General features: G+C 50.1%; 1 protein-coding gene and 1 long non-coding RNA gene across 2 annotated transcripts; one reads left to right on the top strand and one right to left on the bottom strand.

The window, feature by feature from the left end:
* Nucleotides 1–260: 260 nt before the first annotated feature.
* Nucleotides 261–1,108, bottom strand: LOC142250312 (FK506-binding protein-like). The gene has a single exon (XM_075322454.1). It carries the CDS (start codon nucleotides 1,086–1,088, stop codon nucleotides 279–281), a length of 810 nt encoding a protein of 269 aa, XP_075178569.1. The 5' UTR covers nucleotides 1,089–1,108; the 3' UTR covers nucleotides 261–278.
* Nucleotides 1,109–1,945: 837 nt separating this feature from the next.
* Nucleotides 1,946–4,906, top strand: LOC142250311 (uncharacterized). Its single transcript, XR_012725170.1, has 3 exons — nucleotides 1,946–2,085; nucleotides 3,665–3,760; nucleotides 4,623–4,906. It is a non-coding gene; the product is annotated as an uncharacterized LOC142250311 (long non-coding RNA).
* The last annotated feature ends 15,785 nt before the right edge of the window (nucleotides 4,907–20,691 follow it).

The following is a 20,691-nucleotide window of genomic DNA, read 5'->3' as shown; positions in this document are numbered from 1 at the left end:
CCTCTCCCGTGTGACGCCCCCTCCCCCGTGTGACGCCCCCTCCCCCGTGTGACTCTCCCCTCCCCCGTTTGATGCTCCCCTTCGCCGTGTGTCGCCCCCTCCCCCGCGTGACGCCCCCCTCCCCCGTGTGACGCCCCCCTCTCCCGTGTGACGCTGCCCTCTCCCGTGTGACGCTGCCCTCTCCCGTGTGACGCCCCCTCCCCCGTGTGACGCCCCCTCCCCCCGTGTGACGCCCCCTCCCCCGTGACTTTATGGCGGTATTTGGTGCAGGCTACGTGTTATAGGAACATTCTCCCTAGCGCCTTACTGATCTGCGCCTGCGCGCTCTTCTGCTTTTCCCGGACTTTGCTGACTTCTCTTCGGGCCTCCTTGTTCCCTGGATCCAGCTTCAGCACTTTCTCTAGATCCGCCCTCGCCCCCGTCCAGTCTGACATGCCGGCTCTGGCCGTGCCCCTCCTGTACAAAGCTTTCAGGTGCTCGGGGCTCTTGTCCAGGACTCGGGTGCACCTCACCTCGGCCTCGCGTAATCTTCCCCTCTTGAGGTCACAGGCCGCCATGTTGGAGAGCAGAGCTATTTTCTCCTCTTCTGCCTCTCTCGGTGTACACACCAGAAGTCTGAGCGCTCGGGCATATCGTCGCTCTGCCCCCTCCAGGTTCCCGTCTCGGTACGCCTTCCCCCCCGCCGCCCGATCCCTCATCGCCCTCTTAATCTTCTCGCTCACATCCAATTCCCACGTCTCCTTTCCACCTTCAAAGCTTTCGAACCTCAAGACAAACTGAGATCCCAGAGCCCGGTCCACCCTGCAGACCTCTCCGGGAACCATGGTTTCAAGACATTGGTCAACGAGACGGTCCCGGCCGGTATCGCCTTCCCCCAATTCTATCTGCACCCAGCTGCCTGCAGGATAGCCGGCGTCTGTGGTAGTGGGGTCTCCGGGAGCCTCCAGGAATATGGTGCAGCGGGCACCTTCTTTGGGTTTGTCCACCCCCGAGCCCGGCTGTAGAATGGTCTTGGTGAAGCTGCCGTCGGGGCACTGCCAGGACCTACAGATCGGTGACGCTGGAGGACTCTCCATTGCCTCCACCATTCCAAGGAGGAAACGGCCCTGATCTGGAAGGAGGAAAACAAGACGTCAATCAAGATGACCTGCAGAATACAGGCTGTAAGGAGCACGAATATTAATAATGCGCGGAGTCACCAGGACCGGGTCTATAGATATTCTGCCGCTCCGGTCATATTGCAAGACGGGCAAATCCAGAGGGAAACGTAATAAATAAAATAATTACGGTATATCTGACTACAAGAAAGGTGAATAAACCCTGACCGGAGAATAAGACGCTCAGAAGGTGCGGAGCCCGTACACCCGAGAGAGCAGGAGACCCCAGTGTCTGGAGTACTGGAGTGTGAAGGGCCCACCAGAAACAATGACTTTGAGGGTCCACAATTAAATATTACATTTACCATTCACAAATCTACCTATGTTATTAAATAATCAGAATGTTGGGTAAATTAATGATGAAATTCTGCCTTTGTATGTAGTAAATCAAGTGTATAGTGCCGACTACTTCTCATGTAGAAGGGCCCACCAGGGAATTCACCTGCCCTCCGGTGGGCCAGTCCGCACCTGCCCAGACCTACAGTGGCATACATTTATCAACATGTGGACCCTCCGACACAAGTGCATCTCAATAAATTAGAATATCATCAAAAAGTTAATTTATTTCAGTAATTCAATACAAAGTACAGTATATGGGCCCTGTGCGGTCCACTAATGCCCAATCCCCCCTGCCCTGGCTCCTTCCTGGGCCCTGATACTGTGCACCTCCCCGGTGACGGCGGCTCTGCACACTGTGCTGATGCTGCAGAGCTCAGGAGGAAGTGCAGAGTAAGGATCTGGCGGAGGCTGGCTTTCCCAGCATGCTCTGCAGCCCCCTCCCCCTCCTGCATTGCAAAATACTTGTGTAATAGAGGAGTGGTGGCCACAAACAAGGAGAGGCAGAGAGACCGTCAGCAAGGCGACCCCGACACACAGAGACCGTCAGCAGGACGACCACAGGACACCATGGTGTGACTGATCATTAATGGTGAGTGCTGCCCATTGTGTCAGATGACAGGCGCAGTGGGAGCAGGATGAGGTGCAGCACCACCTGCAAAGAGTAAACTACCCCTAGTGACAGCGCACGGTCTGTAACTTTCTAATACACCGTGTCCCCAAATCATCATCATTTGCAAAATTTTTTAAGTTAATTTTATACATCCAAGATTTTCTAATGGTCTCTACTGATGAGCGGGCACTACCATGCTCGGGTGCTCAGTACTGGTAACTAGTGATGAGCGGGCACTACCATGCTCGGGTGCTCTGTACTGGTAACTAGTGATGAGCCGGCACTACCATGCTCGGGTGCTCAGTACTGGTAACTAGTGATGAGCGGGCACTACCATGCTCGGGTACTCAGTACTGGTAACTAGTGATGAGCCGGCACTACCATGCTCGGGTGCTCAGTACTGGTAACTAGTGATGAGCGGGCACTACCATGCTCGGGTACTCAGTACTGGTAACTAGTGATGAGCCGGCACTACCATGCTCGGGTGCTCAGTACTGGTAACTAGTGATGAGCGGGCACTACCATGCTCGGGTGCTCAGTACTGGTAACTAGTGATGAGCGGGCACTACCATGCTCGGGTGCTCAGTACTGGTAACTAGTGATGAGCGAGCACTACCATGCTCAGGTGCTCAGTACTGGTAACTAGTGATGAGCGAGCACTACCATGCTCGGGTGCTCAGTACTGGTAACTAGTGATGAGCGGGCACTACCATGCTCGGGTGCTCAGTACTGGTAACTAGTGATGAGCGAGCACTACCATGCTCGGGTGCTCAGTACTGGTAACTAGTGATGAGCGGGCACTACCATGCTCGGGTGCTCAGTACTCGTAACTAGTAATGAGCGGACATTACCATGCTCAGGTGCTCAGTACTGGTAACTAGTGATGAGCGGGCACTACCATGCTCAGATGCTCAGTACTGGTAACTAGTGATGAGCGGGCACTACCATACTCGGGTGCTCAGTACTTGTAACTAGTGATGAGCGGGCACTACCATGCTCAGGTGCTCAGTACTGGTAACTAGTGATGAGCGGGCACTACCATGCTCAGGTGCTCAGTACTGGTAACTAGTGATGAGCGGGCACTACCATGCTCAGGTGCTCAGTACTGGTAACTAGTGATGAGCGGGCACTACCATGCTCAGGTGCTCAGTACTGGTAACTAGTGATGAGCGGGCACTACCATGCTCAGGTGCTCAGTACTGGTAACTAGTGATGAGCGGGCACTACCATGCTCGGGTGCTCAGTACTGGTAACTAGTGATGAGCGGGCACTACCATGCTCAGGTGCTCAGTACTGGTAACTAGTGATGAGCGGACACTACCATGCTTGGGTGCTCAGACAGGCAGGATGTGAGTGGCAATGGAGCACGTGTACAGGGAGGTTGGGAGGAACGGTGGTCACATCTATTGTTTGCGGTCCTCGCGATCTTCCCTTCTGCTGCCCCCGTTCTGTGCTTTGCCCCTGATCCGGGGTCCGGGGCGGTGACATTAGAGGGTTTCTCTCTTTCTACATTTCCTTGTATAAGAACAAGTTTTACAACATTTCTTGTTATTTGCAGCTTGCCGCTATGTGGCTCGCAAAATAGCCGGGGGAGGAGAGGCGGAGAAAGTGGCGGCCAACGCGTCCACGAAGCCATCATGTGTTCTCCGCCAAGGTAACATCAACCAATACAGGGTACAGCCACTGATTGGTGGACTATAGGGGCCACAACGCTCAGCTGATCTGTGCTGCACAGCCCTGCAGCCTCCACCAGGGGGAGCTCACTGTACAGCTGTGCACAGCCGGATGCAGAGAGCTCCCCCTAGAGGTGGCCGCCGGCTTTTATCTTATAAGGCTGTGTGCACACAGTGCGATTTCTCTCTTGTTTTTTATGCATTTACTCTTTGTATAAAAACACAAAATCCCGTTATGGTGGACACAATTTACTATGAACCAATCTGTCACATAGGAGAGAATCCAGTGCGTCTGCTGCACATATAAGGCTCATATAGAGCATCTTCTATATCTCATATCTGCGTCCCCGTGCCTGCAGCCTGTATATGACGCCCGGAGGCGGGTATTGTTGGAGTGATCAGTCTCTGCGCAAACATTTGTTGTGTCATACCTCGTCTGCAAAAATGAGTGCATGCAGTGAGCAGCAGTGGCCACAAGGGGGGAGTGTTGTACACAATCATAATACACCAATACTGTGTGATTTATTTATTTATATATATATATATATATATATATATATATATATATATGTATATATATATATATTATATATATACACACACACACACATACACACTATATATATATATATATATTTTTTTTATTTTTTTTTTCCTGCTATAATTTATGCTGTCATCCACTAATCACCACCCACATATAAAAAAAACCCCGTCATACAGGTACTGATGGCGCTGGATGTGGCACTGTGACGAGGCTGTGTTGTGCGGCTCGGGTGTGGGCTGAGCGCTGTGTATATTATCATAGTTACTCCACATTTATTTCACTACTTGTATATTCTGTAGGATGTAAGAAGGACGGCGCAGGAAAGGCCCCGGTGGACTCCACCCCACTGACGTCTGAGACTCCGGACTCCCCCGCCGCTCCAGCTCCATCCAATAATCTGGCACCTTATTAATGTCCAAAGCCAAGAAGATGGAAAATATGATGTGAGCTTCAAAAAATAAGTCTTTCCAACACAGCGGAAGAATGATCCTCCGCCCTACAGCCCCTGAGTACAGAGGTGGGGGGGAGGGGAAAAAGACCCCGCTGTGCGACTGAATAAAGGTCCGAGACTCAAAATCCTCAATGTGCGACTCATTTACTATATGTGGATAAGAGTGCAGTGAATAGCAAAGACGGCGTGTGTGTATATGTATATTAGATCGATCGATCTATGCGCTATAATACTGACCCCAATGTACAGGAATATAACTACTATAATACTGCTCCTATGTACAAGAATATAACTACTATAATACTGCCCCTATATACAAGAATATAACTACTAGAATACTGCCCCTATGTACAAGAATATAACTACTATAATACTGCTCCTATGTACAAGAATATAACTACTATAATACTGCTCCTATGTACAAGAATATAACTACTATAATACTGCTCCTATGTACAAGAATATAACTACTATAATACTGCTCCTATGTACAAGAATATAACTACTATAATACTGCTCCTATGTACAAGAATATAACTACTATAATACTGCCCCCTATGTACAAGAATATAACTACTATAATACTGCTCCTATGTACAAGAATATAACTACTATAATACTGCCCCTATGTACAAGAATATAACTACTATAATACTGCTCCCTATGTACAAGAATATAACTACTATAATACTGCCCCCTATGTACAAGAATATAACTACTATAATATTGCTCCTATGTACAAGGATATAACTACTATAATACTGCCCCTATATACAAGAATATAACTACTAGAATACTGCCCCTATGTACAAGAATATAACTACTACAATACTGCCCCTATATACAAGAATATAACTACTATAATACTGCCCCTATATACAAGAATATAACTACTATAATACTGCCCCTATATACAAGAATATAACTACTATAATACTGCCCCTATGTACAAGAATATAACTACTATAATACTGCTCCTATGTACAAGAATATAACTACTATAATACTGCCCTCTATATACAAGAATATAACTACTATAATACTGCCCCTATGTACAAGAATATAACTACTATAATACTGCCCCCTATGTACAAGAATAAAACTACTATAATACTGCCCCCTATGTACAAGACTAACTACTATAATACTGCCCCCTATGTACAAGAATATAACTGCTATAATACTGCTCCTATGTACAAGAATAAAACTACTATAATACTACCCTCTATGTACAAGAATAAAACTACTATAATACTACCCTCTATGTACAAGAATATAACTACTATAATACTGCCCCCTATGTACAAGAATATAATTACTATAATACTGCTCCCTATGTACAAGAATAAAACTACTATAATACTGCCCCCTATGTACAAGAATATAACTACTATAATACTGCCCCTATGTACAAGAATATAACTACTATAATACTGCCCCCTATGTACAAGAATATAACTACTATAATACTGCCCCTATGTTCAAGAATATAACTACTATAATACTGCCCCTATGTACAAGAATATAACTACTATAATACTGCCCCTATGTACAAGAATATAACTACTATAATACTGCCCCCCTATGTACAAGAATATAACTACTATAATACTGCCCCCTATGTACAAGAATATAACTACTATAATACTGCCCCTATGTACAAGAATATAACTACTATAATACTGCCCCTATGTACAAGAATATAACTACTATAATACTGCCCCTATGTACAAGAATATAACTACTATAATACTGCCCCTATGTACAAGAATATAACTACTATAATACTGCCCCCCTATGTACAAGAATATAACTACTATAATACTGCCCCCTATGTACAAGAATATAACTACTATAATACTGCTATGTACAAGAATATAACTACTATAATACTGCCCCTATGTACAAGAATATAACTACTATAATACTGCCCCTATGTACAAGAATATAACTACTATAATACTGCTCCTATGTACAAGAATATAACTACTATAATACTGCTCCTATGTACAAGAATATAACTACTATAATACTGCTATGTACAAGAATATAACTACTATAATACTGCCCCTATGTACAAGAATATAACTACTATAATACTGCCCCTATGTACAAGAATATAACTACTATAATACTGCCCCCCTATGTACAAGAATATAACTACTATAATACTGCCCCCTATGTACAAGAATATAACTACTATAATACTGCTATGTACAAGAATATAACTACTATAATACTGCCCCTATGTACAAGAATATAACTACTATAATACTGCCCCTATGTACAAGAATATAACTACTATAATACTGCCCCCTATGTACAAGAATATAACTACTATAATACTGCTATGTACAAGAATATAACTACTATAATACTGCCCCCTATGTACAAGAATATAACTACTATAATACTGCCCCTATGTACAAGAATATAACTACTATAATACTGCCCCTATGTACAAGAATATAACTACTATAATACTGCCCCTATGTACAAGAATATAACTACTATAATACTGCCCCCTATGTACAAGAATATAACTACTATAATACTGCCCCTATGTACAAGAATATAACTACTATAATACTGCCCCCTATGTACAAGAATATAACTACTATAATACTGCCCCTATGTACAAGAATATAACTACTATAATACTGCCTCTATGTACAAGAATATAACTACTATAATACTGCTATGTACAAGAATATAAGTACTATAATACTGCCCCTATGTACAAGAATATAACTACTATAATACTGCCTCTATGTACAAGAATATAGCTACTATAATACTGCCCCCTATATACAAGAATATAACTACTATCATACTGCTCCTATGTACAAGAATATAACTACTATAATACTGCCCTTATGTACAAGAATATAACTACTATAATACTGCCCTCTATGTACAAGAATATAACTAATATAATACTGCCCCCTATGTACAAGAATATAAACTACTATAATACTGCCCTCTATGTACAAGAATATAACTACTATAATACTGCCCCTATATACAAGAATATAACTACTATAATACTGCCCCTATGTACAAGAATATAACTACTATAATACTGCCCCTATATACAAGAATATAACTACTATAATACTGCCCCTATGTACAAGAATATAACTACTATAATACTGCCCCCTATATACAAGAATATAACTACTATAATACTGCTCCTATGTACAAGAATATAACTACTATAATACTGTCCCCTATGTACAAGAATATAACTACTATAATACTGCCCCCTATATACAAGAATATAACTACTATAATACTGCTCCTATGTACAAGAATATAACTACTATAATACTGTCCCCTATGTACAAGAATATAACTACTATAATACTGCCCCCTATGTACAAGAATATAACTACTATAATACTGCCCCTATATACAAGAATATAACTACTATAACACTGCTCCTATGTATAAGAATATAACTACTATAATACTGCTCCTATGTATAAGAATATAACTACTATAATACTGCCCCTATGTACAAGAATATAACTACTATAATACTGCTCCTATGTACAAGAATATAACTACTATAATACTGCTCCTATGTACAAGAATATAACTACTATAATACTGCTCCTATGTATAAGAATATAACTACTATAATACTGCCCCTATGTACAAGAATATAACTACTATAATACTGCTCACTAATGTACAGTATATGGGGAAAGCTGGGTGGATACTGATGTACATGGGAGAGGTACGTGGATATAGAGATGTATATAGGAAAGCTGAGTGCATATAGATAGGTGTATAGAGATGTATATGGGGAAAGCTGGGTGGATACTGATGTACATGAGAAAGCTGGGTGGATAAAGATGTATATGATAAAGATGGTTAAATACTGATGTAAATGGAAAAGCTGGGTAGATATAGAGATGTATATTGGAAAGTTGGGTGGATAGAGATGTATATGGGAAAGCTGGGTGGCTGGTGACGTATATGGGAATGCTGGCTGGATGGTGATGGATATGGGAAAGATAGGTGGATATAGGTGTATATGAGAAAGCTGGGTGGAGAAAGATGTATATGGGATAGCTGGGTGGATATTGAGATGTATATGAGAAAGCTGGGTGTATAGTTGTGTATATAGGAAAACTGGTTGGATTGTGATGTATATGGGAAAACTGGTTGGATTGTGATGTATATGGGAAAGCTGGGTGGATTGAGATTGTATGGGAAATCTGGGTGGATTGAGATTATATGGGAAAGGTGGGTGGATGGTAACGTATATGGGAAAGCTGGGTGGATATAGAGATGTATATGGGAAAGCTAGGTAGATATAGAGATGTATATGCGAAATCTGGGTGGATTGAGATTATATGGGAAAGCTGGGTGGAAAGTGATGTATATGGTAAAAGCTGGGTGGATATAGATGTATATGGGAAAGTGGGGTGGATGGTAACGTATATGGGAAAGCTGGGTGTATATATAGATGTATATGGGAAAGCTGGGTGAAAAGTGTGTATATGGGAAAAGCTGGGTGGATATAGATGTATATGGGAAAGTGGGGTGGATGCAGGGCTGTATTTTGCCTTCATGCTGCCCTAGGCACTTTCAGTGGTCGCGCCCCTTAGTGACAACGTAAAACTGAGTTTTCGCACACGACATCTGTTTAAGGCAGATCTACTCTGTAGCACACTTTAAAAAGTATCAATGAGAAACAAAGGGCACTAACCCCCCCCCCCCCCAATGGGGATCACCACGGGCACATCAAAACATAGCATGAGTATAAAATATTCCCACCGTCCCCACTTATATACTGTGACTGTCACACTGCCCCTAATATACTACACACTGCCCTCCCTTATATACTATACCCACCACACCTTCCTCAATTATGAAATATGATCTGCACATTGTGAGGAGGGAGCAGCATGATGTGAGGACAATGTCCCATGCATGCTGCCCCCTCCTCACAGTGTCCCATGCATGCTGCCCCCTCCTCACAATGTCCCATGCATGCTGCCCACTCCTCACAATGTCCCATGCATGCTGCCCCCTCCTCACAGTGTCCCATGCATGCTGCCCCCTCCTCACAATGTCCCATGCATGCTGCCCACTCCTCACAATGTCCCATGCATGCTGCCCCCTCCTCACAGTGTCCCATGCATGCTGCCCCCTCCTCACAGTGTCCCATGCATGCTGCCCCCTCCTCACAATGTCCCATGCATGCTGCCCCCTCCTCACAGTGTCCCATGCATGCTGCCCCCTCCTCACAATGTCCCATGCATGCTGCCCCCTCCTCAGTGTCCCATGCATGCTGCCCCCTCCTCACAATGTCTCATGCATGCTGCCCCCTCCTCACAGTGTCCCATGCATGCTGCCCCCTCCTCACAATGTCCCATGCATGCTGCCCCCTCCTCACAGTGTCCCATGCATGCTGCCCCCTCCTCACAATGTCCCATGCATGCTGCCCCCTCCTCAGTGTCCCATGCATGCTGCCCCCTCCTCACAATGTCTCATGCATGCTGCCCCCTCCTCACAGTGTCCCATGCATGCTGCCCCCTCCTCACAATGTCCCATGCTTGCTGCCCCCTCCTCACAGTGTCCCATGCATGCTGCCCCCTCCTCACAATGTCCCATGCATGCTGCCCCCTCCTCACAATGTCCCATGCATGCTGCCCCCTCCTCACAGTGTCCCATGCATGCTGCCCCCTCCTCACAATGTCCCATGCATGCTGCCCCCTCCTCACAATGTCCCATGCATGCTGCCCCCTCCTCACAATGTCCCATGCATGCTGCCCCCTCCTCACAATGTCCCATGCATGCTGCCCCCTCCTCACAATGTCCCATGCATGCTGCCCCCTCCTCACAATGTCCCATGCATGCTGCCCCCTCCTCACACTGTCCTCACATCATGCTGCCCCCTCCTCAGTGTCCCATGCATGCTGCCCCCTCCTCACAATGTCCCATGCATGCTGCCCCCTCCTCACAATGTCCCATGCATGCTGCCCCCTCCTCACAATGTCCCATGCATGCTGCCCCCTCCTCAGTGTCCCATGCATGCTGCCCCCTCCTCACAGTGTCCCATGCATGCTGCCCCCTCCTCACAGTGTCCCATGCATGCTGCCCCCTCCTCAGTGTCCCATGCATGCTGCCCCCTCCTCAGTGTCCCATGCATGCTGCCCCCTCCTCACAGTGTCCCATGCATGCTGCCCCCTCCTCACAGTGTCCCATGCATGCTGCCCCCTCCTCACAGTGTCCCATGCATGCTGCCCCCTCCTCACAGTGTCCCATGCATGCTGCCCCCTCCTCAGTGTGTCCCATGCATGCTGCCCCCTCCTCAGTGTGTCCCATGCATGCTGCCCCCTCCTCACAGTGTCCCATGCATGCTGCCCCCTCCTCACAATGTCCCATGCATGCTGCCCCCTCCTCAGTGTGTCCCATGCATGCTGCCCCCTCCTCACAGTGTCCCATGCATGCTGCCCCCTCCTCACAATGTCCCATGCATGCTGCCCCCTCCTCAGTGTGTCCCATGCATGCTGCCCCCTCCTCACAATGTCCCATGCATGCTGCCCCCTCCTCACAATGTCCCATGCATGCTGCCCCCCTCCTCAGTGTCCCATGCATGCTGCCCCCTCCTCAGTGTCCCATGCATGCTGCCCCCTGCTCACAATGTCCCATGCTTGCTGCCCCCTCCTCACAGTGTCCCATGCATGCTGCCCCCTCCTCACAGTGTCCCATGAATGCTGCCCCCTCCTCACAGTGTCCCATGCATGCTGCCCCCTCCTCACAGTGTCCCATGCATGCTGCCCCCTCCTCACAGTGTCCCATGAATGCTGCCCCATCCTCACAGTGTCCCGTGCATGCTGCCCCATCCTCACAATGTCCCATGCATGCTGCCCCCTCCTCACAATGTCCCATGCTTGCTGCCCCCTCCTCACAGTGTCCCATGCATGCTGCCCCCTCCTCACAATGTCCCATGCATGCTGCCCCCTCCTCACAATGTCCCATGCATGCTGCCCCCTCCTCACAATGTCCCATGCATGCTGCCCCCTCCTCACAATGTCCCATGCATGCTGCCCCCTCCTCACAGTGTCCCATGCATGCTGCCCCCTCCTCACAATGTCCCATGCATGCTGCCCCCTCCTCACAATGTCCCATGCATGCTACCCCCTCCTCACAATGTCCCATGCATGCTACCCCCTCCTCACAATGTCCCATGCATGCTACCCCCTCCTCACAGTGTGCCATGCATGCTACCCCCTCCTCACAGTGTGCCATGCATGCTACCCCCTCCTCACAGTGTGCCATGCATGCTGCCCCCTCCTCACAATGTCCCATGCATGCTGCCCCCTCCTCACAATGTCCCATGCATGCGGTCCACTCCTCACAATGTCCCATGCATGCTGCCCCCTCCTCACAATGTCCCATGCATGCTGCCCCCTCCTCACAATGTCCCATGCATGCTGCCCCCTCCTCACAATGTCCCATGCATGCTGCCCCCTCCTCACAATGTCCCATGCATGCTGCCGCCTCCTCACAGTGTCCCATGCATGCTGCCGCCTCCTCACAGTGTCCCATGCATGCTGCCGCCTCCTCACAGTGTCCCATGCATGCTGCCGCCTCCTCACAGTGTCCCATGCATGCTGCCCCCTCCTCAGTGTCCCATGCATGCTGCCCCCTCCTCAGTGTCCCATGCATGCTGCCCCCTCCTCAGTGTCCCATGCATGCTGTCCCTCTCCATGAGCTCCTAATGCTGCCTTCCTCTTTTCCATAATGAGACCTTCATGTTGCCCCACTCATGCTAAGACCACCACACTAACGCTTATGCTGAGACCCCCCCACACACACAGTACCCTACTCTTGATCTTGACTCCCCTACATTGCTCCACTCCATACTGATCCCACACATGCTGCCCCTTCTTTATAATGAGCTCCCAATGCTGCCCCCCTCTTATTCTGAGTCCTTACACTCCCCCCACCCAATCGATTTTGTCATTGCACTATCCCTCATCCCTTGTCCTCTGTCTCTAGCATTAGCCCCTCTCTCCCACTCCCCCAGCATCAGCCTCTCTCCCCCAGGCATCAGCCTCTATCTTCCCTCAGCATCAGCCTCTCTCCCCCAGTCTCAGCCTGCCCCAGTCTCCGCCTCAGCCTCCCTCCAGCCTCCCCCCAATCTCTGCCTCCCTCCAGCCTCCCCCCAGTCTCTGCCTCCCTCCAGCCTCCCCCCAGTCTCTGCCTCCCTCCAGCCTCCCCCAGTCTCTGCCTCCCTCCAGCCTCCCCCCAGTCTCTGCCTCCCTCCAGCCTCCCCAGTCTCTGCCTCCCCCCAGTCTCTGCCTCCCCCCAGTCTCTGCCTCCCTCCAGCATGCCTCCCTCCAGCCTCCCCCCAGTCTCTGCCTCCCTCCAGCCTCCCCCAGTCTCTGCCTCCCTCCAGTCTCTGCCTCCCCCCAGTCTCTGCCTCCCTCTAGCCTCCCCCCAGTCTCTGCCTCCCCCCAGTCTCTGCCTCCCTCCAGCCTCCCCCCAGTCTCTGCCTCCCTCCAGCCTCCCCCCAGTCTCAGCCTCTGCCTCCCTCCAGCCTCCCCCCAGTCTCTGCCTCTGCCTCCCTCCAGCCTCTCCCCAGCCTCTGCCTCCCTCCAGCCTCCCCCCAGTCTCTGCCTCCCCCCAGTCTCTGCCTCCCTCCAGCCTCCCCCCAGTCTCTGCCTCCCTCCAGCCTCCCCCCAGTCTCTGACTCTGCCTCCCTCCAGCCTCCCCCAGTCTCTGCCTCTCTCCAGCCTCCCCCAGTCTCTGCCTCTCTCCAGCCTCCCCCGTCTCTGCCTCCCTCTAGCCTCCCCCCAGTCTCTGCCTCTGCCTCCCTCCAGCCTCCCCCCAGTCTCAGCCTCTGCCTCCCTCCAGCCTCCCCCCAGTCTCTGCCTCTGCCTCCCTCCAGCCTCCCCCAGTCTCTGCCTCCCCCCAGTCTCTGCCTCCCCCAGTCTCTGCCTCTGCCTCCCTCCAGCCTCCACACAGTCTCTGCCTCCCTCCAGCCTCCACACAGTCTCTGCCTCCCTCCAGCCTCCACACAGTCTCTGCATCCCTCCAGCCTCCCCCCAGTCTCTGCCTCCCTCCAGCCTCCCCAGTCTCTGCCTCCCCCCAGTCTCTGCCTCCCCCCAGTCTCTGCCTCCCTCCAGCATGCCTCCCTCCAGCCTCCCCCCAGTCTCTGCCTCCCTCCAGCCTCCCCCAGTCTCTGCCTCCCTCCAGTCTCTGCCTCCCCCCAGTCTCTGCCTCCCTCTAGCCTCCCCCCAGTCTCTGCCTCCCCCCAGTCTCTGCCTCCCTCCAGCCTCCCCCCAGTCTCTGCCTCCCTCCAGCCTCCCCCCAGTCTCAGCCTCTGCCTCCCTCCAGCCTCCCCCCAGTCTCTGCCTCTGCCTCCCTCCAGCCTCCCCCCAGCCTCTGCCTCCCTCCAGCCTCCCCCCAGTCTCTGCCTCCCCCCAGTCTCTGCCTCCCTCCAGCCTCCCCCCAGTCTCTGCCTCCCTCCAGCCTCCCCCCAGTCTCTGACTCTGCCTCCCTCCAGCCTCCCCCAGTCTCTGCCTCTCTCCAGCCTCCCCCAGTCTCTGCCTCTCTCCAGCCTCCCCCGTCTCTGCCTCCCTCTAGCCTCCCCCCAGTCTCTGCCTCTGCCTCCCTCCAGCCTCCCCCCAGTCTCAGCCTCTGCCTCCCTCCAGCCTCCCCCCAGTCTCTGCCTCTGCCTCCCTCCAGCCTCCCCCCAGTCTCTGCCTCCCCCCAGTCTCTGCCTCCCCCCAGTCTCTGCCTCTGCCTCCCTCCAGCCTCCCCCCAGTCTCTGCCTCCCTCCAGCCTCCCCCCAGTCTCTGCCTCCCTCCAGCCTCCACACAGTCTCTGCCTCCCTCCAGCCTCCACACAGTCTCTGCCTCCCTCCAGCCTCCACACAGTCTCTGCATCCCTCCAGCCTCCCCACAGTCTCTGCCTCCCTCCAGCCTCCCCACAGTCTCTGCCTCTGCCTCCCTCCAGCCTCCCCACAGTCTCTGCCTTTCTCCAGCCTCCCCACAGTCTCAGCCTCTGCCTCCCTCCAGCCTCCCCACAGTCTCAGCCTCTGCCTCCCTCCAGCCTCCCCACAGTCTCAGCCTCTGCCTCCCTCCAGCCTCCCCACAGTCTCAGCCTCTGCCTCCCTCCAGCCTCCCCCAGTCTCTGCCTTTGCCTCCCTCCAGTCTCTGCCTTTGCCTCCCTCCAGTCTCTGCCTCCCTCCAGCCTCCCCCAGTCTCAGCCTCTGCCTCCCTCCAGCCTCCCCCCAGTCTCAGCCTCTGCCTCCCTCCAGCCTCCCCCCAGTCTCAGCCTCTGCCTCTCTCCAGCCTCCCCCCAGTCTCAGCCTCTGCCTCCCTCCAGTATCAGCCTTTGCCGCCTTCCCCCCCCCCCGCATGCGCAGATCTCCGGTCTGCATTAGAGACACTCCCACGCTCCTTATGAAAACACTTACCTGCTCCAGGGCCCGCCGCCATCTTCCTGGCTCACGTGAGTATCCTCTTCTGACACCGGCTTCCATCACGGCGTCCTCCGCGGCGTCCTGCTGTGAGCTCTGCATGTGACGTCCACACAGCAGTGGACGCAGCACAGAGGAAGGAGCTGATTGGCGCGCGCCTGTGACCCCGGAAGTGCAGGCGCCGGCAGTTCTGGGGTCAATCAGCTCCCTGTGCTCGGCAGCCGCAGAAAAAAAAATATATTTTTTTTTTGCTGCCAGAAGGTGCCGCCCCTCACAACCTGCCGCCCTAGGCACCGGACCATGGGTGCCTAATGGTAAATACGGCCCTGGGTGGATGGTAACGTTCATGGGAAAGCTGGGTGAATTGTGATGGACATGGAAAGCTGGGTGGATAGAGCTGTATATTGCGTTGTTGCTGATCTGACTGGTTGCTATGGGAACCCTACAGTTCTTGTCTATTGTGAGAGTGGAGTCACGTGATGCAGCCGCCCGCTCCAAGTAACATAAATCACACTGACCGGGAGGCTCCAAATCACCAGCGTGAAGGACCTGTGATGATGTCACAGTCATGTGACCGTGCAGGGGGCGTGGTTCAGTGTGGAGGGAGGGGTCTTATTGGGAGATGAGGACTTGTCAGTCACATAAGGCTACGGGCGCACGCTGCGGTTATTTCTGCACCCAACACTGCACCTTGTCAAAGAGCCTGGAAATGTAAAAAAAAAAAAGCTTGTAATGTCCGTGCGGTTTTGATGCATTTTTTTGTGCCAAAAATGCACCAAAAACGCCTGAAAAACGCACCAAATTGACAACCTGCGTTTTTGCGACAAATGTTGACAAAAACGCAGGAGGAATGAACGTGCTGCTGCTTTTTTGTCAAACTTTTGTCAAAGAAAACGCTGACAAATAAACTGCAAAATGTACGCAGCAAATCTGACTTCTCAGACTGCTGGGAAGTCAAAAGTGAGAAAGGTCTGACAACAAAACTGCACCAAAAACGCAGCAAAAACAGCAGCGTGCGCATGTAGCCTAAAGGCGTCTCCTGAGATCTATTATATAAAAACCATAGAGCACTCACCCTGCCCGGGTCCAAAGCTGCGTCTCCACCACTGCTCCTGGTGGCCGTAGCCATGACATCACAGAGCAGCAGCAGCTAAAATCCCCTCACAGAGGAGCAGCAGCTAAAATCCCCTCACAGAGGAGCAGCAGCTAAAATCCCCTCAGAGGAGCAGCAGCTAAAATCCCGTCACAGAGGAGCAGCAGCTAAAATCCCCTCACAGAGGAGCAGCAGCTAAAATCCCCTCACAGAAGAGCACCTGCTAAAATCCCATCAAAGACCACCTGCTAAAATCCCATCACAGGACAGCTGCTAAAATCCCATCACAGAAGAGCACCGGCTAAAATACCATCACAGAGGAGCAGCAGCTAAAATCCCATCACAGAGCAGCAGCTAAAATCCCCTCACAGAGGAGCAGCAGCTAAAATCCCCTCACAGAAGAGCAGCAGCTAAAATCCCATCAAAGACCAGCTGCTAAAATCCCATCACAGAGGAGCACCTGCTAAAATCCCATCACAGGACAGCTGCTAAAATCCCATCACAGAAGAGCACCGGCTAAAATCCCATCACAGAGGAGCAGCAGCTAAAATCCCATCACAGAGCAGCAGCTAAAATCCCATCAAAGAGCAGCTGCTAAAATCCCCTCACAGAGGAGCAGCAGCTAAAATCCCCTCACAGAAGAGCAGCAGCTAAAATCCCCTCACAGAAGAGCACCTGCTAAAATCCCCTCACAGAGCAGCTGCTAAAATCCCATCACAGAGGAGCACCTGCTAAAATCCCATCACAGGACAGCTGCTAAAATCCCATCACAGAACAGCTGCTAAAATCCCATCACACAACAGCTGCTAAAATCCCATCACAGAACAGCTGCTAAAATCCCATCACAAACAGCTGCTAAAATCCCATCACAGAACAGCTGCTAAAATCCATCACCCATAACAGAAGAGCAGCAGCTAAAATCCCCTCACAGAGGAGCAGCAGCTAAAATCCCATCACAGAGGAGCAGCAGCTAAAATCCCCTCACAGAGGAGCAGCAGCTAAAATCCCATCACAGAGGAGCAGCAGCTAAAATCCCCTCACAGAGGAGCAGCAGCTAAAATCCCGTCACAGAGGAGCAGCAGCTAAAATCCCCTCACAGAGGAGCAGCAGCTAAAATCCCCTCACAGAAGAGCACCTGCTAAAATCCCATCAAAGACCACCTGCTAAAATCCCATCACAGGACAGCTGCTAAAATCCCATCACAGAAGAGCACCGGCTAAAATCCCATCACAGAGGAGCAGCAGCTAAAATCCCATCACAGAGCAGCAGCTAAAATCCCATCAAAGAGCAGCTGCTAAAATCCCCTCACAGAGGAGCAGCAGCTAAAATCCCCTCACAGAAGAGCAGCAGCTAAATCCCTCACAGAAGAGCAGCAGCTAAAATCCCATCAAAGACCAGCTGCTAAAATCCCATCACAGAGGAGCACCTGCTAAAATCCCATCACAGGACAGCTGCTAAAATCCCATCACAGAAGAGCACTGGCTAAAATCCCATCACAGAGGAGCAGCAGCTAAAATCCATCACAGAGCAGCAGCTAAAATCCCATCAAGAGCAGCTGCTAAAATCCCCTCACAGAGGAGCAGCAGCTAAAATCCCCTCACAGAAGAGCAGCAGCTAAAATCCCCTCACAGAAGAGCACCTGCTAAAATCCCATCAAAGAGCAGCTGCTAAAATCCCATCACAAACAGCTGCTAAAATCCCATCACAGAACAGCTGCTAAAATCCATCACCCATCACAGAAGAGCAGCAGCTAAAATCCCATCACAGAGGAGCAGCAGCTAAAATCCCATCACAGAGGAGCAGCAGCTAAACTCCCATCACAGAGGAGCAGCAGCTAAAATCCCCTCACAGAACAGCAGCTAAAATCCCATCACAGAGGAGCAGCAGCTAAAATCCCATCATAGAACAGCTCCTAAAATCCCATCACAAAGCAACAGCTGCTAAAATCCCATCACAGAACAGTTGCTATTTTTAGGCTGGGAAAAGTAAAAAAAAAACCATGGATCTCCCAGCCTGATAATACAATGGTTCCCCAAATATAAGCCCTACCTTGAAAATAAGCACTAGCAGGAATTTCAGAGTAAGCATTATATAAAAGCCCTACCCCGAAAATAATCTACAGTTCAATAGTGAGGTGTCCAGGTTGCTAAAAATTGAGCAGGACACTTCAGTGATCTGCATCGCAGTCAGGTCCGCTCACACACACTCATCCGATCGCAGTAAATTACACAGACACACACAAGGACCTGCGCGGCAATGCGTTCCACCGCAGGTCCTCGATGCGTTCCACCGCAGGTCCTCGATGCGTTCCCCCGCAGGTCCTCGATGCGTTCCCCCGCAGGTCCTCGATGCGTTCCACCGCAGGTCCTCGATGCGTTCCACCGCAGGTCCTCGATGCATTCCACCGCAGGTCCTCGATGCGTTCCACCGCAGGTCCTCGATGCGTTCCACCGCAGGTCCTCTCATTCTACAGTGTCTTAGGTCCCCCTGTCGGTCAGAAGCAGTACTGTATCACTGGATGTGTGTGTGAGAGAGAGCGGAGAGATGCTGGCCGGAAGCAGGGGAGGACCATGGTGGAACGCATGAGGACCTGCTGGGAGCGCCCAGTAGAAGGCTTTTGGCAGAGTTTTTGGAGCACAAATTCCAAGTTTCTTGAGGAGTTATTTGGAGGAGGATTTGGAGAATTTCCGCTCAGTTTTTTCTCCAAAAACCCCTTGAAAAAAATTTTATGGACACGGAATTCAGTACACTGAGAACCTATCGGTCCATGGATTTATTAGTCTGAAAATTCGATGTACCCCCTAGGGATGGTACCCCTAGTAAAGGGTCTGAGGGGCGCTCTTTCCATTCTCGAGTCCTGCTCTGAGCAGCTCAGTTTTATATACAGTAAGGCCATGTTCCCACATTTCCCACATAACATAAATGCAGCGTTTTTCCCTTTTTTGTTTTTGCAGAAATTTCACATAAAATGGATGTAATTAGGGAAAACTCCCGCCCCTCTGCATTTAAAGATGCTGTAACAGTGCTTTTTTTTTTTGGTGCATTTTATCCTATAGGTTCTGAAAAAAATAAATAAAAATACAATGTTTCAGTAAAAAAAATGAAAAACGCTAGGTCAAATCTGCACCAAAACCACAAAAAAAATGCAACAAAGCAGCAATAACCAGAGGATATTTTGGTGCAGATTGCTGCAGGATAGAAAAGCAGCGGGTTTTTTTTCCCGCCGGATTCGCGGACCCAGAGAACGTAATTAAACGCAAAACTGAACGTTTCATTCCCGCGTCTCAAATAGAAAAGATAATTGTTTCCACGTCTGGATTTTCTGAATTCCACGTCACCGATGCCGTGATACTGTGCCATATCCGGCCACATCCAGCACCGGCCACAGAAGGAGAATTCAAGGCAAAATGCAATGAATATGAAAAAATGCAGTAAAAAAAAACAGTTTATTAGAAAAAAAAGCGACATAATATTAAGAGATCCACATCACTCCCCACTCCACCACATACAGCGAGGCTCATCACCTCCACGCCGGCTCCACCCAACATCTGCCACAGCCAGGATGGCCGCTGTCCACATTATCTGTACGGACGGCCTCCGTGGATGAGAATCTTCAATTGTCTGTACCATGAGGGACCCATCATCTACAAGATCAAGGTATAGGCGCCCCTCGTCTGACAACCATCGCTCCGGACCCCCCACGTTCCAGTGTCCCCGCTGGCGGATTAGTCTTATCTCCCAGAGAAGAAATGAAAACCCACTTTGCCGGATCCTCAGTAGAGTCAGGAGGTCCTTATACAGTGTGTCCACCCATATCCTGTATTCACCGCACCTATATACAGTGTGTCCACCCATATCCTGTATACACCGCACCTATATACAGTGTGTCCACCCATATCCTGTCCACCACCATTAGCTTGAGAACGGCGGCAGCTATAGGCATAGAAGTGGTGTCTAGATATAGTAAAGTAGCCATGCGCTATGCAATGAAACCACCTATAGCGCCACCTGGTGGAAAACAACGGAGTTAGCATTTTTATTTCGAAAACGGAACGAGATAGAGAAAAAAAGTGAATTACAAAGTTGCAGGGCATCATCAATTCAATACGAATCGACTCCTTGCATACAGAAATGCTATGATTAGAACGTGGAAAACTCACAAGGCTGCGGACGTGAAGCGATACCTCATGGAGACCTTCCTACAAGTCATTGGGTATGGTGGCTGTGTGGAGTGGCCTTTGCTCACCTGACCTGACCCATTGGACTTCTTTCTGTGAAGTCACATCACACAGCAGGTGTATGCGACCCCTCCACCAACATTGCAGGACCTACGACCACGTATCACAGATGCTTGTGCAAACGTGTCACCTGCCA

Source organism: Anomaloglossus baeobatrachus, chromosome 9, assembly GCF_048569485.1.
Source record: "Anomaloglossus baeobatrachus isolate aAnoBae1 chromosome 9, aAnoBae1.hap1, whole genome shotgun sequence".
Lineage (NCBI taxonomy): Eukaryota > Metazoa > Chordata > Amphibia > Anura > Aromobatidae > Anomaloglossus > Anomaloglossus baeobatrachus.
Note: the sequence above shows the minus strand (reverse complement) of the source record. Positions and strands in the feature narration are given on the sequence as shown.

Excerpts from the sequence above, each read along its gene's own strand:
- LOC142250312 (XM_075322454.1), bottom strand. The coding sequence starts at position 1,088 with ATGGTGGAGGCAATGGAGAGTCCTCCAGCGTCACCGATCTGTAGGTCC.